Here is an 18,630-nt window from a genome sequence, read left to right on the forward strand (position 1 = left end):
CAAATACACAGAAGTGAGGTTGCCATTCTGATAGAGATGCCAGGTGGTCCTCCAGAGGCATCAACCAGTTTGTTTCCCCCAACTCAGCAGTACACGGAGTTGAGAAGCCAGCCTTGAGTACCGTGGTAAGGAGGAAGGAACATGAGCTTTGGAGCCAGCCACACCGGGGTTTGAAGCCTTGCCTGAACCCCAGCTGTGTCCCCCTGTCCTCAGTGCCTTCATCTGTGAGGTGGGGATGATCACACCTGTCTTGGAGGGCTGACTTGAGGATTGAGGGTATTTGAGAATGTGATCAGCATGTCAGGCATAGAGCAGGCTTCCCAGTAAATGCTTGTTTCTTTCTCCTTCCCTTGCAACTCAGTCTGGTGGTTAAGAGGTGAGCTGTGGAGCAGGCAGACACCTGGGGCGGAACGTAGTAGAGATGCAGGTTAAGTTCCTTTAAAAACCCCTCTGGGCCTTAGTTTCTGTAACAGAGTTGTTTTGGAGAGTCGGTATAATTGAGAATGTAAAGTACCTAGCCAGGTGAGTGCTCAGTAGTGGTCGTAATAGTTTTCTCCTTTGCCCTCAGGATTTTGGTGTCTAAGTCCCTAACCTGCTTTTTTGTGAACTGTTTGGTTGAAGCATTGCATACTTCCTGCTCCCCAGCTAGCCCTGAGAAACCTTGTTTGGAAGTTGCTGAGTTTGTTTTTTGTTTGTTTGTTTGTTTTTTCTTTTTGAGATAGAGTCTTGCTCTCGAACTCCTGACCTCAAGTGATCCACCCGCCTCGGCCTCCCAAAGTGCTGGGATTATTGGCGTGAGCTACCACGCCCGGCCTAGGAACCCTTTCATTAGCGTTACTCTAAACTGTGGAAGCCCCAGTGACTGTTATTGATTTCATTAAAAAAAAGACTTTTTAAAAAAGTATTTAATTTTTAAAAATATATTTTGAAGGGGTAATGGATTCTGATTGTTCTGCCTGCAAAAGCATGCGTGTTAAAAATATCTCCCTCCAATGTCTGTACCTCCTCAGGCGACAGCATCACCAGTTTTTTGTCTTCCAACAGAGATGCTCTGTGTATATACAAGATATGTGGATACATTTACAGTCTTTCTTTTTTTTTCTTTTTCTTTTTTTTTTTTTTTTCAAGATGGAGTTTCACTCTTGTCCAGACTGGAGTGCAGTATTACAATCTTGGCTCACTGCAGCCTTCGCCTTCCGGGTTCAAGCGATTCTCATGCCTCAGCCTCCAGAGTAGCTGGGATTACAGGCGCTCGCCACTGCGCCTGGCTAATTTTTGTATTTTTAGTAGAGATAGGGTATTGCCATGTTAGCCAGGCTGGTCTTGAACTCCTGACCTCAGGTGATCCATCCACCATGGCCTCCCAAAGTGCTGGGATGACAGGCGTGAGCTACCGTGCCTGGCCTATAGTCTTTCTTTTTTACACAGTACAGTAGCACACACCCTGTGATGTTCTGCCCTTTGCTTGAAATAACAGCATAACTTAGAAATTGCCCAACAGCTAATTTATGTAGACCAGCGAGTATAATTTTATAAGCTTCCACAGTTGTTTTAGGGAATTATGTTATCACCTTAAAACAATTTTTCACTAACCTTTAAACTTCAAAAAAAACCCCATTTCAGGTCCTCAGTCTATTCTTCATATTAGATGAAAAACAGTCTTCTGACGGTAAAGGAGGCCTCTTAATCTCTGATTTGGAAGTTTTATTCTTCACCAATAAGTCTCACTAGCAAATTATTTTGGTTCATAAAAACAGGAGTTTCTTCTTAAAGGGAAAATTCATGTTTCTAGGTTGTTATTTTTTTTTTTTTCTTAAAGAAAGGGTTTTATGTGTTTGGATCTCTGCACAACCAGTTACCTCAACAAGTGTTTGGATTTCTGTTCCAGGAGCAGCTGACAGACGAAGAAAAGTGCTGGACAGGAAGGGAGAATTCTGGCGCCAACATGCAGCGAAGTATCATGTGAGGACTCTCCCTTGCCCCTGAGTCTTTCATTCTCCAAGTTCTCTGTTTCTTTCTGTAAATCTGTACCAAAAAACCCCCAAAAAACCAAACAAAAAAATCCTTACGTTAGATTTTGAGTTGGAATTTCCAGGAGTCAAGTAGTAAGGAAAATGAGCCGTGGGATATGGAAGATGGTGTATTGAACCACTCTTTTTAGTTGCAAGGAACAGAAACCCAACCCAGCGGTTCTCAGTCAGCAGCAGTTTTGCTCCCCAGGTAACATCTGGCAGTGTCTGGATATTTTTTTTTTTTTGAGATAGAGTCTCGCTGTGTCACCCAGGCTGGAGTGCAGTGGCACAGTCTCGGCTCACTGCAACCTCCGCTTCCCGGGTTCAAGCGATTCTCCTGCCTCAGCCTCCTGAGTAGCTGGGATTACAGGTGCGCGCCACCATGCCCAGCTAATTTTTGTATTTTCAGTAGAGGCAGGGTTTCACCATGTTGGTCAGGCTGGTCTGGAACTCCTGACCTCGTGATCCGCCTGCCTCAGCCTCCCAAAGCGCTAGGATTCCAGGCGTGAGCCGCTGCGCCCAGCCAGTGTCTGGAGATATTTTTGGTTGTTACAACCTAGGGACACAGGGTTTGCCATTGGCATCTAGTGGTTAAAAGCCAGGCATGCTGCTAAACATCCTTCAGTTCGTAGGACAGCCCCCCGAAAACACAGAACCGTCAGGCCTAACGTCAGTAGTGTCTAGGTTGAGAAACCTCGTGTTAATGCAGTCTGGCTTCAGGAAGACAAGAAAGGGCGTGACTTGACTTCTGTCATTGAAACCTGCTGGAGTAAACAGCCTCAGGCTTGGTTCCATCCAGTTGCCAAAACTTTCTCCCTGGGAATCTGTCTCTCTCCATTGTTCAGCTCTGCTGTCCTTGAGGTTGTCCTCACCCTCAGGCGGGCTCTCCCCTGGTTAGCCTCTCCATGGAAAGAGGGTGTTAGAGCCCAGTTTCACTGGCCCAGCTCGGGCCACATACCTATCCCTGAACCGGCCACGGGGATGCAGCCTGAGTCACGTGTCCACCCCTGGTCACGAGCAAAAGGGCTAGCACACTCAAATCGTGCGTACTGAGAGAGTGTGGGGTAAGAAGCATCCCAAGAGGAAAACGGAGGGGCTGTTACCAGGAGGAGAAAGTGGATGGTAGAGAGACCCAGACCTGGGCATCCGTCCCAGAAACCTGGGAGGTAATGAGTGGCTTACGCAAGTCCTGGGCTCCATTTTTCTCCCGTGATAAGGAATCTGGGGATTGTCTCTCCCGGGCTGATGATACCTTCGATTGCTTTGCGTCCTCTTGCTTTTGCATGATTTTCCTTTTCTTTTTTTCTTTTTGAAGATTAAATACACTTCTTATTCTGGAATAATTTTAGAGATACAGGAAAGTTGCAAAGACAGTACCGACGGGTCCTGTATACCCTCGCCCAGTTTCCATTGCCAGTTGGCATCTGGTGGCTAAAAGCCAGGCACGCTGCTAAACATCCTTCAGTTCGTAGGACAGCCCCCCGACAGCACATTACTATGATCATACATTACTACGATCCATTTCTCACCACTGAGGAACCAGCGTCAGTACATTACTCTTAACTGAACTCTATATTTTATTATTCAGGTTTCACCAGATTTTTTTTGTTTTAAATGCCCTTTTCTATTCCAGAGTTCAATTCAGGGTACCATATTGCATTTAATCATCACATCTCAGTCTCCTCTGGGTGGCAGTTTCTCAGAGTTTCCTTGTTTTTTATGACGTTTGTCAATATTGGGGAATACTGAACAGGTATCCTGTAGAATTGTCCCCGGTGTTGGTATGTGCAGTGTTATTCTCATAATTACACTAGGGTTATGGGCTTTTGGAAAGATACCACCGAAAGATGCTGGCTGGTGTCAGGTGCATATAAGGTTCCTGTGACACCGCTGGTGAAGCTAACCTTCATCGCTTGGTTAGGGGAGTGCTGGCCAGACCTCTCCACTGTAAAGTTCCTAGTTTTCCTCTCAGCACTCTGTTCTTAGGAAGAAGCCCCCTTCTAGGCAATCTCCAATGAGTTAGTTGGAAAGTGCCTTACTTTATTTATATTTTTCAGAGAACTGCACGCCTTCCAACGTTTTTTTTGAGACGGAGTCTCGCTCTGTCGCTCAGGCTGGAGTGCAGTGGCGGATCTTGGCTCGCTGCAAGCTCCGCCTCCCAGGTTCACGCCATTCTCCTGCCTCAGCCTCCCAAGTAGCTGGGACTACAGGCGCCCGCCACCACGCCCGGCTAATTTTGTTTTTGTATTTTTAGTAGAGACGGGGTTTCACCATGTTAGCGAGGATGGTCTCGGATCTCCTGACCTCATGATCCGCCCACCTCGGCCTCCTCAAAGTGCTGGGATTACAGGCGTGAGCCACCATGCCCGGCCCCAACATTTTATATTTAGTTGTTTGCTTACTATTTGTGTCCTTCACCAGAGTGTCAGCTGCTTGAAGGCAGGAACTTCATGTGTCTAGGTCACCGCCAAACCCCTCAGGCCCAGAATAGGCCCTGGCACATAATAAGTGCCTAGTTAGGCCGGGCACAGTGGCTCACGCCTGTAATCCCAGCACTTTGGGAGGCAGGTGGATCACCTGAGGTCAGGAGTTCGAGACCAACCTGACCAACATGGTGAAACCCCCATCTCTACAAAATAAAAAAAAAATAGCCAGGTTTGGTGGTGGCTGCTTGTAATCCCAGCTACTCAGGAGGCTGAGGCAGAAGAATTGCTTGAACCCAGGGGACATAGGTTGCAGTGAGTCAAGATTACGCCACTGCACTCCAGCCTGGGCAACAAGAGTAAAAACTCCATCTAGAAAAAAAAATTTTTTTAGGCTGGGTGTGGTGGCTCATGCCTATAATCCCAACACTTTGGGAGGCCGAGGTGGGCAGATCACTTGAGGTCAGGCATTTGAGACCAGCCTGGCCAACATGGAGAAAACCCATCTCTACCAAAAATACAAAAAAAATTAGCCGGGCATTGTGGCGGGCACCTGTAATCCCAGCTACTCGGGAGACTGAGGCAGGAAAATTGCTGTAACCCGGGAGGCAGAGCTTGCAGTGAGCTGAGATCACGCCACTGCACTCCAGCCTGGGCAACAGAGCAAGACTCCGTCTCAAAAAAAAAAAAAAAAGTTAAAAAGTGCTTAGTTGATATTTGTTGAATGAAACTTGGGATGTATCGTATCTTGCAAAAAGTAAGGGCAGAAAAATAAGTACAGTGTTGCCTCCTCTGTCTGAGTCTGAGTTTCCTTATCAGTTAGGTTAAAGGGCTTGTTTGAAATTCTCTGTTATGTGCTGAGATGGGAAATGGTATTAGAAGTTATAGAATGCAGCAGAGATAGGCAGGGTATTGGTGCTGTTGTTCTCCTTTTTTAATCCCCTTTTATGCTCCTCTAGGTCATTCTTCCACCCCAAGAAAGAGGGTAAAGCGAAGAAGCCTGAGAAGGAGGCATCCAACGGCAGCAGAGAGACGGAGCCCCCTCCGAAGTACGTCACAGGGCCGGGATATGGTGAATTTTTTCCTTTAGCAGTCAGGATTCTCTTGGTTGCGAGTGTACAAACCTAATGCAAAATGTCTTGGGACCCGAAAGATTTTTTCAGCCAGGCAGCCGGAAGTCCAAGAGCAAGAGCAGCTGCAGGCACAGCTGGATCCAGGGCCTCGGAGTCGTCCATTGGTCTCTGTTTCTGCAGGTCTTGGCTTCGTTCTACAACCAGACATTCTCCATGATGCAGAGAAGCTGGCCACTGGCCACATCTTAATGCTGTCTCATCTAAGTAGAAGACAGCGATACTCTTTTTTTTTTTTTGAGATGGAGTCTCGCTCTTGCCCAGGCTGGAGTGCAATGGCGTGATCTCGGCTCACTGCACTCCAACCTGGGTGACTGAGCGAAACTCCATCTCAGAAAAAAAGAAGGTTTCCTAATAGCTGCTGGAGACCAATGGAGCCTTAGGCAGGGACTCCATTTGCTCCTCAGCATCACCCATCACAGGACAGACACTCCGGAGGCCTCCAGAGATGTGTGATGGGTGGGTGAGTGGATGAGTGGGCAGGTGGATGGATGCATTAATGGATGAAATGATGAGATTTGCTGAGGAGGCAACTAGAGAATGTTCATTGGATGCTTGAAAGGAAGGAAAGGAAACAGCAAAGAAACCAGGGTGTTTGTGAGCAGTGACCCCACTCTGCCTGCTGTAGTCGCCCCTTTACACCCCCATTTCCCCACCTTCCAGGGCGGCACTGAAGGAGTGGAATGGAGTGGTGTCCGAGAGTGACTCTCCAGTGAAGAGGCCAGGCAGGAAGGCGGCCCGGGTCCTGGGCAGCGAAGGGGAAGAGGAGGATGAAGCCCTTAGCCCTGCTAAAGGCCAGGTGGGTCCCCATCAGCCTGCCCATTTTTACCCAAAGAAACGAATTCCCATTAGCCTTTGGAACAGAGCGCAGCAGCTGTTGAGGAGGATTCTGGAGAAATTGCCCGGGAGAGGTGGATGCGTTTCCTGGTTGTGTCGGGTGCAGACGGCCTGGTCCTAATTGCCCCTGCCCTAGGGCCTCGGGTGGCCTCCTTCACCAAGTTACGTCTTGGGTGCCTCACCTGTAACGTGCAGCTCCTGATAATGCCTTCCTCATAGGGTGACTGGGAAGATGAAATGAGTTCATTTACATACAGATCTGAGAATAGTGCCTGATGTAAAGTAAGGGCTCAAGGCCCAGCGCAATGGTTTATGTCTGTAATCCCAGCACTTTGGGAGGCCATCGTGGGAGGATCACTTGAGGCCAGGAGTTCGAGACCAGGCTGGGCAACATAGCGAGACCCCATCTCTACAAAAAAATGTTTTAAAAATTAGCCAGGTGTGGTGGCGCATGCCTGCGGCGCTAGCTACTTGAGAGGCTGAGGCAGGAGGATCGCTTGAGCCCAGGAGTTCAAAGGCTTCAGTGAACTACGATTGTACCACTACACTCCAGCCTGGGTGACAGAGCAAGACCTTGCCTCAAAAATAAAACAAAAAAAATAAGGGCTCAAAAGTATATCTAGCCTCTCCTGTGGTCAGAGGGCTTTTTAACTTCTCCAAAAACATTGGATCACTCTCTTCCCCTGTTTAAGTCATTTAATGCTTGTTCATTGCTTTGTGGATGATGTCCAAAGCACAGTGCTACTTATTCTGTCAGTGGTGAGGTCAGGTCCTGTGACTCCCTGTGCAACCCCCCTGGTATTACCACCACAGGCCAAAGCCAGGCCTTGTGGAAACCTACCAGGCCCCTCCTGCTCCTCCTCGCTTCCCCCTGCCCATCACATCTGCAGCTGCATCGACAGCTCTTCCTCAGCTCGCTCCGTCCTGGCTTTCCACACCCACCGCGTGCACTTCCACCTCTGGGCCGCTACCTCTTTTCCCAGCCTGAAACTCTCTTTCCCAGATACACACCTGGCTCAGTCCCCTGCTTTCTTCCATGCTTTGCTCAGATATCACTTCCTCAGCGAAACTTTCCTCACCACCTATATTAGCTTCCCATTTGCTGCCGTAACAATTGACCACAAACACAGTGGCTTCCAACAATGCCAGTTTATTGTCTTACGGTTTGGGAGTCGTGAGTCTGAAATGGGTTGCACTGGGCTAAAATCAAGGTGTCAGCAGGTCTGCGTTCATTTCTGGGGGCTCTAGGGGAGAATCCAGGAATTGCCTTTTGCAGCCACCAGAGATCCCCCCTTCTCCGCTTTCAAAGCAAGTGGCCGGGCGCGGTGGCTCACACCTGTAACCCCAGCACTTTGGGAGGCCAAGGTGGGCGGATCACGAGGTCAGGAGATGGAGACCATCCTGGCTAACACGGTGAAACCCCATCTCTATCGAAAATACAAAAAATTATCTGGGCGTGGTGGTGGGCGCCTGTAGTCCCAGCTACTCGGGAGGCTGAGGCAGGAGAATGGCGTGAACCTGGGAGGCGGAGCTTGCAGTGAGCCGAGATCACGCCACTGCACTCCAGCCTGGGCAACACAGCGAGACTCCGTCTCAAAAAAAAAAAAAAAAGCACGTGGCATTGCCTCCTTCTGTGCCTTTCTTCTGTGGCCACATCTCACCCTGACTTTCCTCTCCTGCCACCCTCTTCCACTTTGAAGGCCCCTGTGCCTGTATCAGGCGCACCTGGATAGTCCAGGATAATCCTGCTATCGGAAGGTCCACTGATTAGCAACCTCAATTACTCTTTGCCATGTAACCTAACATACGCCCAGGTTCCAGGTATTAGGACAGAGATCTCTTTTGGAGCTTGGACTTGACCCTGAGGCTTCTGGGGAGCTAGGAAGAGTTTTGGGCAGAAGAGAGGCAGAGATCGTTTAGTCCTGGGCTGTGTTTAAAATATACCTCTGGCCAGGCGTGGTGGCTCATGCTTGTAATCCCAGCGCTTTGGGAGGCTGAGGCGGGTGGATCATGAGGTCAGGTGTTCGAGAGCAGCCTGGCCAACATAGTGAAACCCCGTCTCTACTAAAATACAAAAATTAGCCAGGCATGGTGGCACGGGCCTGTAGTCCCAGCTACTCAGGAGACTGAGGCAGGAGAATCGCTTGAACCCGGGAGGCAGAGGTTGTGGTGAGCTGAGATCATGCCACTGCACTCCAGCCTGAACAACAGGGCGAGACTCCGTCTCAAAAAAAAAAAAAAAAAAAAATTCTCTGAGACCTGTATCTCCATCAGGGTCTCAATGGGAAACAGAAGCCATACCAGTGATTTGAACAGAGGGAGTTTAAAGGATGGTCACTAGGTGTGCAGTTGTTAAATAGGTAACTGAAGGGGTAAAGAGAGAACTAACTCTAAGGCATCATGGAGGTAGCAACTGCCAGGTGCAGCGACTGTCCCTGTGGCTTTGGAGCTGAAATTCACACCTCTGTGGCGGGACTGCTGGCAGGTCTCTGAGCTTAGAGAAGGTGCCTCAAGAGCCTGGAGCTCTGATCTTTCAGGAAAGGAGCACTGGGTGGGAGATGCCGGTGTCTCTGATCAGGTACCACGTGGCAAGCCCCGTGCGTGTTAGAAAAAACTGTCAGTGGGATCCAGCAGCTGAGCCCCCAGGTGGAGAGAAGCGGGCTGTGCCTCCAATCATGCAGTGCCCTCTAGTTCCCTCCATTGGCACTGCCTGATGCCGAGGTGGTGCCAGAGCAAGAAGGAGATTTGTGGAGTCCCAGTCCTGGCATCATGAGGGAGACTGGACAGTGACAGGTTTGGAGCTGAGAGAAAATCACTTAATAACTGGCACAGGGTCCTGTAAGAAGAGAGGTGAGTGATTGAAACCGAGACAGTAGCAGCGGCTCAGGCAAGACGCAAACTTATTTTTCTCACTCATGAGTGCAGAGTCCAGGATTCATGTGACAGTCTCACAGGGTGAGAGGCCCAGGCTTCCTCTGTGCTGTCGTCTGCTCTCTGTAGATGCCCTTGTCCCTGTGAACATCCATATTCCACCAACAGGAAGAGGAGGGCACCCACTCAACATTAAGTGGATGTTATTTGAACCAAGAAATGCATGTTAGTCCATTTCGTATTGCTATAAAGGAATACTCGAGAGCAGTTAATTTATAAAGAGGTTGATTTTGGCCCACGGTCCTGCAGGCTGTACAAGAAGTGTAATGCCAGCATCTGCTTCTGGGCCTCAAGATGCTTCCAGTCACGGTGGAAGGTGGAGGAGGAGCAGGTGTGTCACATGGTGAGAGAGGCATTTTAAACAACAGCCCTCATGTGAACCAGTAGAGGGAGAACTCGGTTCCTCCCACAAGGAGGGTACGAGCCATTCACGAGGGATCTGCCCACGTGACCCAAATGCCTCCCACCACGTCATACCTCCAACATTGGAGACCAGATTGCAACATGCGGCCTGGGGGGAACAAACATCCAATCTATATGGAGAGAAGGTTGGGCATGGTGGCTCATGCCTGTATTTTCAGTGCTCTGGAGGCCAAGGCGGGAGGATCGTTTGAGCTCAGGAGTTCGAGACCAGCCTGGTCAACATGGTGAAACCCCATCTCTATAAAAAATACAAAAATTAGCTGGGCGTGGTGGCATGCACCTGTTATCCTAGCTGCTCGGGAGGCTGAGGCAGGAGAATTCCTTGGACCTGGGAGGCGGAGATTGCAGTGAGCCGAGATCGTGCCACTGCACTCACTGCAGTGAGACCCTGTCTCAAAAAAAAACTATACAAAGAGGTGTATATCATTTCCCCTGACTTCCCGTTGTGTAGAGCTGGCCAACGTAGTGAAACCCCGTCTCTACTCAAAATACAAAAATTAGCCAGGCATGGTGGTGCAGGCCTGTAGTCCCAGCTACTCGGGAGACTGAGGCAGGAGAATCGAAGATTTTGTTACTGCAGGAAACAGAAGCGCTATGGGGGGTCCTTGATAGGACCCATGATCCTGCACTGGAGGGCGGGATGATGGCCCAGGTGAGAAGAGGCCAGACCTGAGTTAGGGCTGAGACCATAGGGTCAGAGAGGAGGGTAAACACAGGAGGTTTCGGTCCCCTCTACTCTCAACTTCTGGGAAATGGAGTCCCTCTTTCCCCCGCTCACTCTAGAACTGTTCTTTCGTCTTCCAGAAGCCTGCCCCGGACTGCTCACAGGTCTCCCCGCCCCGTTCCGCCACATCTCCTGAAAACAACGCTTCCCTCTCTGACACCTCTCCCAGGGACAGCTCCCCATCAGGGATCCCGAAGCGTCGCACAGGTGAGAACACACGGGCCGCTGCCCCTTCAGTCGCTTGCCTTTCTTTTTTTGTTTGTTTGTTTTTTGAGACGTAGTCTTGCTCTATTGTCCAGGCTGGAGTACAGTGGCGAGATCTCAGCTCACTGCAACCTCTGCCTCCTGGGTTCAAGCAATTCTCCTGCCTCAGCTTCCTGAGTAGCTGGGATTACAGGAGCGTGCCACCGTGCCTGGCTAATTTTTATATTTTTAGTAGAGACGGGGTTTCACTATGTTGGCCAGGTTGGTCTCAAACTCCTGACCTCAGGTGATCCACCCACCTCAGCCTCCCAAAATGCTGGGATTACAGGCGTTAGCCACCACACTGGCCAGTCGCCTGCCTTTCTGCCCGCTTGGATTTCCATCCAAGGTTGTCATCCTTATGACAGTGGTGGTCTCAGTGTTGTGGTTAAGAGCACAGGTCCACTATCCACTGGCTGTATGACCTGGGACAAATGACCGACCTTCTCTGAGCTTAGGTTGCTTTATCTGTAGAGACGATGATAATGACAGCACCTACCGCACAGAAGTATCTGAGTTAGAAGATAGCACGTGTAAGCTGCTCAGAACTGGGCCCAGCCCTCAGTCAGGGCTCAGTCATTGTTGGTCATTGTGATTGTAATTATCTGCTGAGACAGAGGCCTCACAGCTCATGTGGGAACACTAGCGTGGGGCCGTGGCTCAAGGGAGACTTCCGGAAGAGAGGCTCACCAAACTGAGCCCTTTAGGACAAAGAAGAGGCAACCAGCAGAGGATGCATTGCATGCTAAGCAAGGGAATATATAAATTGAGAAGGCCTGGGGGCCGCTCAGGGCCTGGCGTACTGGCATGTAGAGGGCAGGATTGGGGACGATGAGCAACGAGGTGAGAAGGTCCTGGAAAGCCAGCCTGGGGAACAGCATCTTTGTCCTAAGAGGGAATGGGGATGTTTGCTGTGGGGGAAGAACAGGGCGAGAGACCCACACGTAACGCAGGGCAGCGTGAGCCCTTGCTGTCCGGTCCGGCCTGCTGAGCGCTTTAGCGTGGTGAGTGTGACGGAGGAGCTGAATCTTTCATGTTAGATCCTTTCAGTTGAATTTATATTTGAAAGCTAATATGCGATTCAGTGAATAAAGACTGCACTTTTTCCACGTAATTTTGGAACAGCTTTGGTATGTGAATAGCCGTACATTTTATGAAACCTACACAGACCATGTTTCCGATGAAACATTTGGTGTCCAACTTGAGATGTGCAGTGAGTTCATTGGATTTTGAAGACCTAGCATGAGAAAAGAATGTTGGAATCATACTATTTTAGATGTGTTGAGCAACATAGATTCTTCAAACCAAGTTCAACCTGGTTTTTCCCGCTTTTTATTAACGTGGCTGCAAGAAAGTTTAAGGTCACGTACATGGCTTGCCAGATCTTTCCATCGGACGACGCTGGGTGACGCAGGGTACTCTGGGAGCTCAGAAGTCAAGCGGCCTAGGGGAGGTGATGGCTGAGCCGAGTCTTAGAAGATGGATTGGAGTTGGCCATGTTGAGAAAGGACAGATGCACGTTTCTCAGACAAGAAAGGCGCGTGCAGAGGCCTCGAGATGGGAACAGCACGGCATATTTGGGGCCTCTCATCCACTTCCTTGTTTCTGGAGAACCGGATGCGATCTGAGGAGCAGGGAAAGTTTGAGAATAGCACGTGGTGAGAGGTGAGCTAGAGAGGAGAGTGGGGGCTGGATCTGAAAAGGTCTTGCACGCCCAGCTAAGGAGCCTGGGCTTCATGCTGCAGATCCTGGGAGCCACGAAAGGGCTGTGAGCTGGGGAGGCAGGTTCATCCCTGAATGAAAGGCGGCCATAAGGAAGTCACAGTGTGGCTGAGGGCATGCTGGGAGCTCCGGGTGGATGCTGAGGTTGGCCCTGGGGGCGTGTCAGGGGATCGTGTTTAGAGGGAGTGACATTGAGCTGGGTCTCAAACCGCACATGCTGAGGCCGGGAGGGGTGACATGACTGGGTGTGTCTGGAAACACCCCAGTTTAGCAGTGATATCAAAGAAGGTGGAGTATGTGGTGTGGGACGGGTTAGAAGGTCAGATGGAGAGAGATTAGGTAGGATCAGGGTAGACATCAAAAGACTTTATCCTGGATACAGCAGAGAATGTGGAATCATGGAAGGGTTTTGAGCAGGGAGAGACAGTGCCTGCCATGCTGATAGAAGGTTGAAGGAGCCACTGGGGGCCGGGAGACCAGGGACCAGGTGGTGCAATGGCCACCATGAGATATAACAGTGAAGCTGCGTGTAACTGCCTTCGTGTGAGCTCTTCATCAAGGGTTAGTTAGGTTTAGTTAGTTTAGAGTCTTCTGGAAGCAGGCTCTGAAGCTCTGAAACAGGGATCCAAATGCAAGTGATTTGTTTAGGAGGTGCAGGGAACAGAGGGTGATTCAGGGCAGGGGAGCAGCCAACACGGGATGGGCTGTTAGGTCTGCTACGCACTGGGCAGCTGGAGCTTGGTTTTGTGGGATTCTCTGGAGGACGGTGTCAATGCTCCAGAGTGATCCACGAGATGCTAGGCAGCTGGGGTATTGATACACCAACTCCTGCCGACCATGGGGTGAGGGCCTCTCCTGGGGCTAGTTTATTCCCTGCCACTTCCAGACTTCCGAGGTTCCGGGGAAGCTGTCTGGAACACTTGGAGGCAGTTAAGATCTGAGGGGAGCAGTGGGGAGCTCAGGGGACCTGCTGGAATCGGTACTGTGCCGAGTGCATTACATCATTGTTTCCTTGTGGGGATTATTTCCATTCTGCAGTGGTGAGAGAGCAAAGCACAGAGAAATTAAGTAACCTGCTCAAGGTCACACAGCCAGGAAGCAGCAGGGATTGAAGGGTGCGGCCTGCACTGGGGCAGTGGCTGTGTGCAGGCAGAGAAGGGGAGAGGGCCCAGAGCCTCCCAGGGGCTACATCAGCGAGTCAGTTCTCTGGGATGGGAGCACACAAGCCAGCGAGGTCAGCTACACCAAGCCCTTTGCCTCCCCAGCTCGGAAGCAGCTCCCGAAACGGACCATTCAGGAAGTCCTGGAAGAGCAGAGTGCGGACGAGGACAGAGAAGCCAAAAGGAAGAAGGAGGAGGAAGGTGAGCCCCCAGGAGGAGAGAACTGTGTGTGTGTGTGGTGGGGGATCCGCAAGGGCAGGGGCCTGAGAGCTCAGGATGTTCGGACCCTGCCGATTTGATGCCTGTGTCCAGGAACCCCAGGAATTCCACCTACCAATATGGGAACTTCTGTTCTGAAAACATTGTGGGATATATTTGTTTGGACATCTTAATTTAGTCATCATTCAGGCACAGTTTCCCATTTTTATTTTCTGTTTTTATATTTATTTAATGGAAACTATTTTCTTCTAAATGATTTCCTTTTCCTTGTAAATTTTACCGTAAAGCTGAGGTTCCCAAACTTTCTTAGTTCACAGCACCCTTGATGTCTTAGTAATTTTTTTTTACGGTGCTCCTAGGCCAATACCTTATCCGTTCTATTGATTAAGTGGTTATATCCAAACACCTAGTAGATACTATACATGCATTGAAAAAAAAAGTAATATTTGTGTTTTGTTCCTTTGTTTTTTTGAGATAGAGTCTCACTCCGTCACTCAGGCTAGAGTACAGTGGTGCAGTCTGGGCTCACTGCAGCCTCCACCCCCCAGGCTCAAGTGATTCTCCCACCTCAGCTTCCCAAGTAGCTGGGATTACAGACACCCCCCACCATGCCCAGCTAATTTTTGTATTTTTAGTAGAGATGGGGTTTCACTATGTTGACCAGGCTGGTCTTGAACTCCTGAGCTCACATGATCCGCCCACCTCGGCCTCACAAAGCCCTGGGATTACAGGTGTGAGCCACCGCACCCAGCCTGTATTTTGTTCTTAAATAACCACAATTACTTGTGGGAAATGCCTTGGATACTTTATAACATCTTAAACAGTGGAATCTAATTGAAAACTGCCACCGTCATATCCTGGTCTATGTTGATTTTTGTACAGTACTTGATTTTTATAGCAGCAACCTATGAAAACCCAGCTTTGCAGAGATGCAGTGTCATTACAAGAAATGTGACATAATACTGAAAACTGAAATACCTCGAACTTGTAGTTCATACAGTGGCCAACAGGTGTCGCCGGGTTTCCTTGGAAAAATCCAAAATACCTTGCAGTGCCCAGTGAGTTCCCGGCATGTTGGTGAACCCACTGGAAACAGCCATAAAGATCTGATCCATTGATCATCTGGGGCCTGCATGAGATTACACCAATTGCAGCCTTTAAGGTCGTCAGATTTTTTGTTTCTGCAAACAAATAAAAGGTCCATTTTCCCAGGGCAGATTTAAATTTGGTTAAGATTTGATTTCTTGGCCAGGTGCGGTGGCTCATGCCTGTAATCCCAGCAGTGTGGCAGGCTGTGGCGGGTGGATCACTTGAGGTCGGGAGTTAGAAACCAGCCTGGCCAACATGGTGAAACCCCATCCCTGCCAAAATTGCAAAAATTAGCTGGGCATGGTGGCGGGCGCCTGTAGTCCCAGCTACTCAGGAGGCTGAGGCACAAGAATCACTTGAACCTGGGAGGTGGAGGTTGCAGTGAGCTGAGATTGCGCCACCGCACTCCAGCCTGGGCGACAGAGGGAGACTCCGTCTCAAAAAAAAAAAAAAAGATTTGATTTCTTATTGATAATTTTTAGTACAAATTTTACTGTAAACTACACTTTTAGCCATTGTCAGTGTCCAGTGAGGGTCAGCGAAGGTGGCCTCTTTCTACTAAGGCAGATTTTTCCCAAGTTGGTTTTTGCAGTTTTTATTGTGACCCTAGAAGTATGATTTGTTTTAACTTTAAAAGTTTTTGTCTATAGCAGGCTGTCATTTGCATTTTTAACCCTTTCAGATTCTATTTTGGGGTGAATAACACTAAAGGAATCGTTTGTAAAGAAAGACACACCGTGTATGTCTTGGCTACATAGGCAAATGGGGGCTGGATCCCTCAAGGTCCCTGCCTTGCTTGGGGTTGACAAGGAGCAGGGTCTTACATGGCCCGCCACTTAACAGATACCTTGGATTGGTACAAGATAGAACTGTAATCCCAGCACTTTGGGAGGCCGAGGTGGGTGGCTCACCTGAGGTCAGTAGTTCAAGACCAGCCTGGCCAACATGGTGAAATCCCATCTCTACTAAAAATACAAAAAAATAGCCGGACGTGGTGGCGGGTGCCTGTAATCCCAGCTACTTGGGAGGCTGAGGCCGGATAATCGCTTGAACCCAGGAGGCGGAGGTTGCAGTGAGCCAAGATCGCACCACTGCACTCCAGCCTGGGCGACAAGAATGAAACTCTGTCTCAAAACAACAACAACAACAACAACAAAACAGATGACAGATGAGGGCAGATTGCCTCCAGAGTCAAAATGCCCTTGTAGGTTCACTGTGATTTTTTTGCCATCTGACCGTTCTGTCTATTGTCAGAAGTGGAGACCCCAGAAGAAAGCCTCACAGAGGCTGAAGTGGCAACAGAGAAGGAAGGAGAAGACAGGGACCAGCCCACCACACCTCCCAAGCCCCTAAAGACCTCCGGTGAGTTTCCGGTCCTCTCCTCCGCCCTGCCCTGCCTCCTGATTTTGGGGTCAGAAGTCTTTGGAGGACAATTAATTTAAACAAGGCATAGATTCTCAAACTTATTGCTTAAGTGCAAAATCTAGAAAAAGGATAGTTTTTATTACTGTTTTTTTTTTTTTTTAATTATTATTTTTTCCCATGCATATGGAAAAGGAGGAAAGAGCCAGTCATTCTTTAAAAAGTCTTCATAGGCCAGGTGCGGTGGCTCACACCTGTTATCCTAGCTCTTTGGGAGGCTGGGGTGGGTGGACTGCTTGAGCCCAGGAGTTCGAGACCAGCCTGGGCAACGTGGCGAAACCCCATCTCTACCAAAAAAAATACAAAAATGAGCTGGGTGTGGTGGCACGCACCTGTAGTCCCAGCTACTTGGGAGGCTGAGGTGGGAGGATTGCTCGAGTCCAGGAGGTGGAGGTTGCAGTGAGCTATGATCGCACCACTGTACTCCAGCCTGGGCAACAGAGCAAGAGCTCCCCTGCCTCAAAAAAAGTAAAAGATAAAACGTGTTCACAGCTTTCAGAAGTCATAGGTGTAAATTAAATGTTATTAATTAAGTTAGACAACCAAACTGAGTTACAGGATTTTAGAGGCTGAAGTTACCCTCGCAGGGTGGTCCAAGTGGCCGTGAGGCCTCTGTGTTAGAAACGCTTGCAGGGAGAATTTTAGGGATCCAGAGTTGTATCTGATTTTCTGCAGCTGCTGGGAGGACTGGGAATATTTTCTTCTCATGAGGATGAGATTTCTTTTTACCACTATTCCTAAGTCTCCTACTGCAGGCCAAGTGCTAGAATTCCACTAGTTTAGCACTGAGGAGTAGACAGCAGGCCTGAGATCTCAACTCAAAGCTAGCAGAAAGGAAAAGGGTAGGTTTAGCTATATCTTCCATCTGTGGGGTCAGAATGATCTTGGAGGTTAAAAAAAAAAGTCTCAGGGTCGAAAGAGTTTGCATCACCGTCTGAGCGCTCTCACCACAGAAGCAGAGACCCTGACGGAAAGCGTTTCGGAGCCTGAGGTGGCCACGAGGCAGGAACTGCAGGAGGAGGAAGAGCAGACCAAGCCTCCCCGCAGCGCTCCCAAGACACTCAGCAGCTTCTTCAGTGAGTTTTCCTTGCTCACCCCACCTCCCGGGGTTGTCCAGGCAGGAGGCTGGTGGGCCTGTCTCCAGAGGCCTGAGATGCTGTGAGACCCTTCTCCCTTTCCTGCTGGTTGGAAAGTCAGCCTCGTCTCTACCAGCCTGTCACCCGTCTCCCCACGCACTGGGGTAGTGCTGGGTGCAGAATGGATGGGAGGTGGAGGCTACCGGAAGGGGAAAAGACCCACTGTTTTCTATCTTCATTCCTAGCGCCCCGGAAGCCAGCAATCAAAAAAGAAGTGAAGGAGGAGGAGCCAGGGGCTCCAGGAAAGGAGGGAGCTGCTGAGGGGTGAGTCAGTGTCCGGGTCTGGAAAGGGTCTTCGAGCTGTGTTTCCTTCTCTGCATTCCCACAGCCCCACCCCCAGCTCAGGCTTCCTCCTCTTGCAGGACTCGGCAAACCTTTTCTATAAAGAGCCAGGGAGTAAATATTTTAGGCTTTACGGGACACATTTGGCCCCTGTTGCAACACCATTCTTAGCTCCCAGGACCTGTAGAAACGGTCCAGGATCGGAGTTTGCTGACCATGGCCCCAGCCACCCCCTGACCCTGCCTCCAGTCTTTCATCCTCAGTCTGATCCCCGTAGAGCCTGGGGGATCTTTCTAACACCCAGAGTTGACTCTGCCCCTCTAGGGTTCCCCAGAGCCCTCAGGAGAAAATCTACGCCCATTCAACAGCTGACCCCCACCTCCCTCTCTGGCCTCGCTTCCTGCTTCTCTGTTCCTCTGGCTCTGAACTCACCAGAGTTTTTATTTTTGAGACGGAGTCTTGCTCTGTTGCCTAGGCTGCAGTGCAGTGGTGCCATCTCAGGTCACTACAACCTCCACCTCCCAGGTTCAAGCGATTCTCCTGCTTTAGCCTCCCAAGTAGCTGGGATTACAGGTGCACGCCACCACACCCAGCTAATTTTTGTATTTTTAGTAGAGACATGGTTTCACCATGTTGGTCAGGCTAGTCTTGAACTCCTAGCCTCAGGTGGTCCATCCACCTCGGCCTCGCAAAGTGCTGGGATTACAGGCGGGAGCCACTACACCTGGCCTGAACTCACCAGATTTAGTGTATGTGCTGGAAGCCAGTAGGCGCATCTCCTCTGCCTTAAAATTCCCTGAACACCCCTTCTGTGCCAGCCATGGGCGGCCCATGGGGATGAACCATAGAGAGCCGGCCGCCCCGCCCTGGCCCTGGT

The 18,630-nt window shown here is 49.8% G+C and overlaps 1 protein-coding gene across 1 annotated transcript in view; it reads left to right on the top strand.

The window, feature by feature from the left end:
- LIG1 (DNA ligase 1) overlaps positions 1-18,630 on the top strand; it is a 51,993-nt gene that overhangs the window by 983 nt on the left and 32,380 nt on the right. Inside the window, 8 exon segments of the mRNA XM_009194853.4 lie at positions 1,889-1,962; positions 5,395-5,484; positions 6,229-6,364; positions 10,561-10,687; positions 13,711-13,806; positions 16,168-16,275; positions 17,289-17,411; positions 17,657-17,735. Coding sequence (XP_009193117.2) covers positions 1,946-1,962; positions 5,395-5,484; positions 6,229-6,364; positions 10,561-10,687; positions 13,711-13,806; positions 16,168-16,275; positions 17,289-17,411; positions 17,657-17,735 — 776 coding nt within the window. The 5' untranslated portion in view covers positions 1,889-1,945.

This window comes from Papio anubis, chromosome 20, assembly GCF_008728515.1.
Source record: "Papio anubis isolate 15944 chromosome 20, Panubis1.0, whole genome shotgun sequence".
Classification (NCBI taxonomy): Eukaryota; Metazoa; Chordata; class Mammalia; order Primates; family Cercopithecidae; genus Papio; species Papio anubis.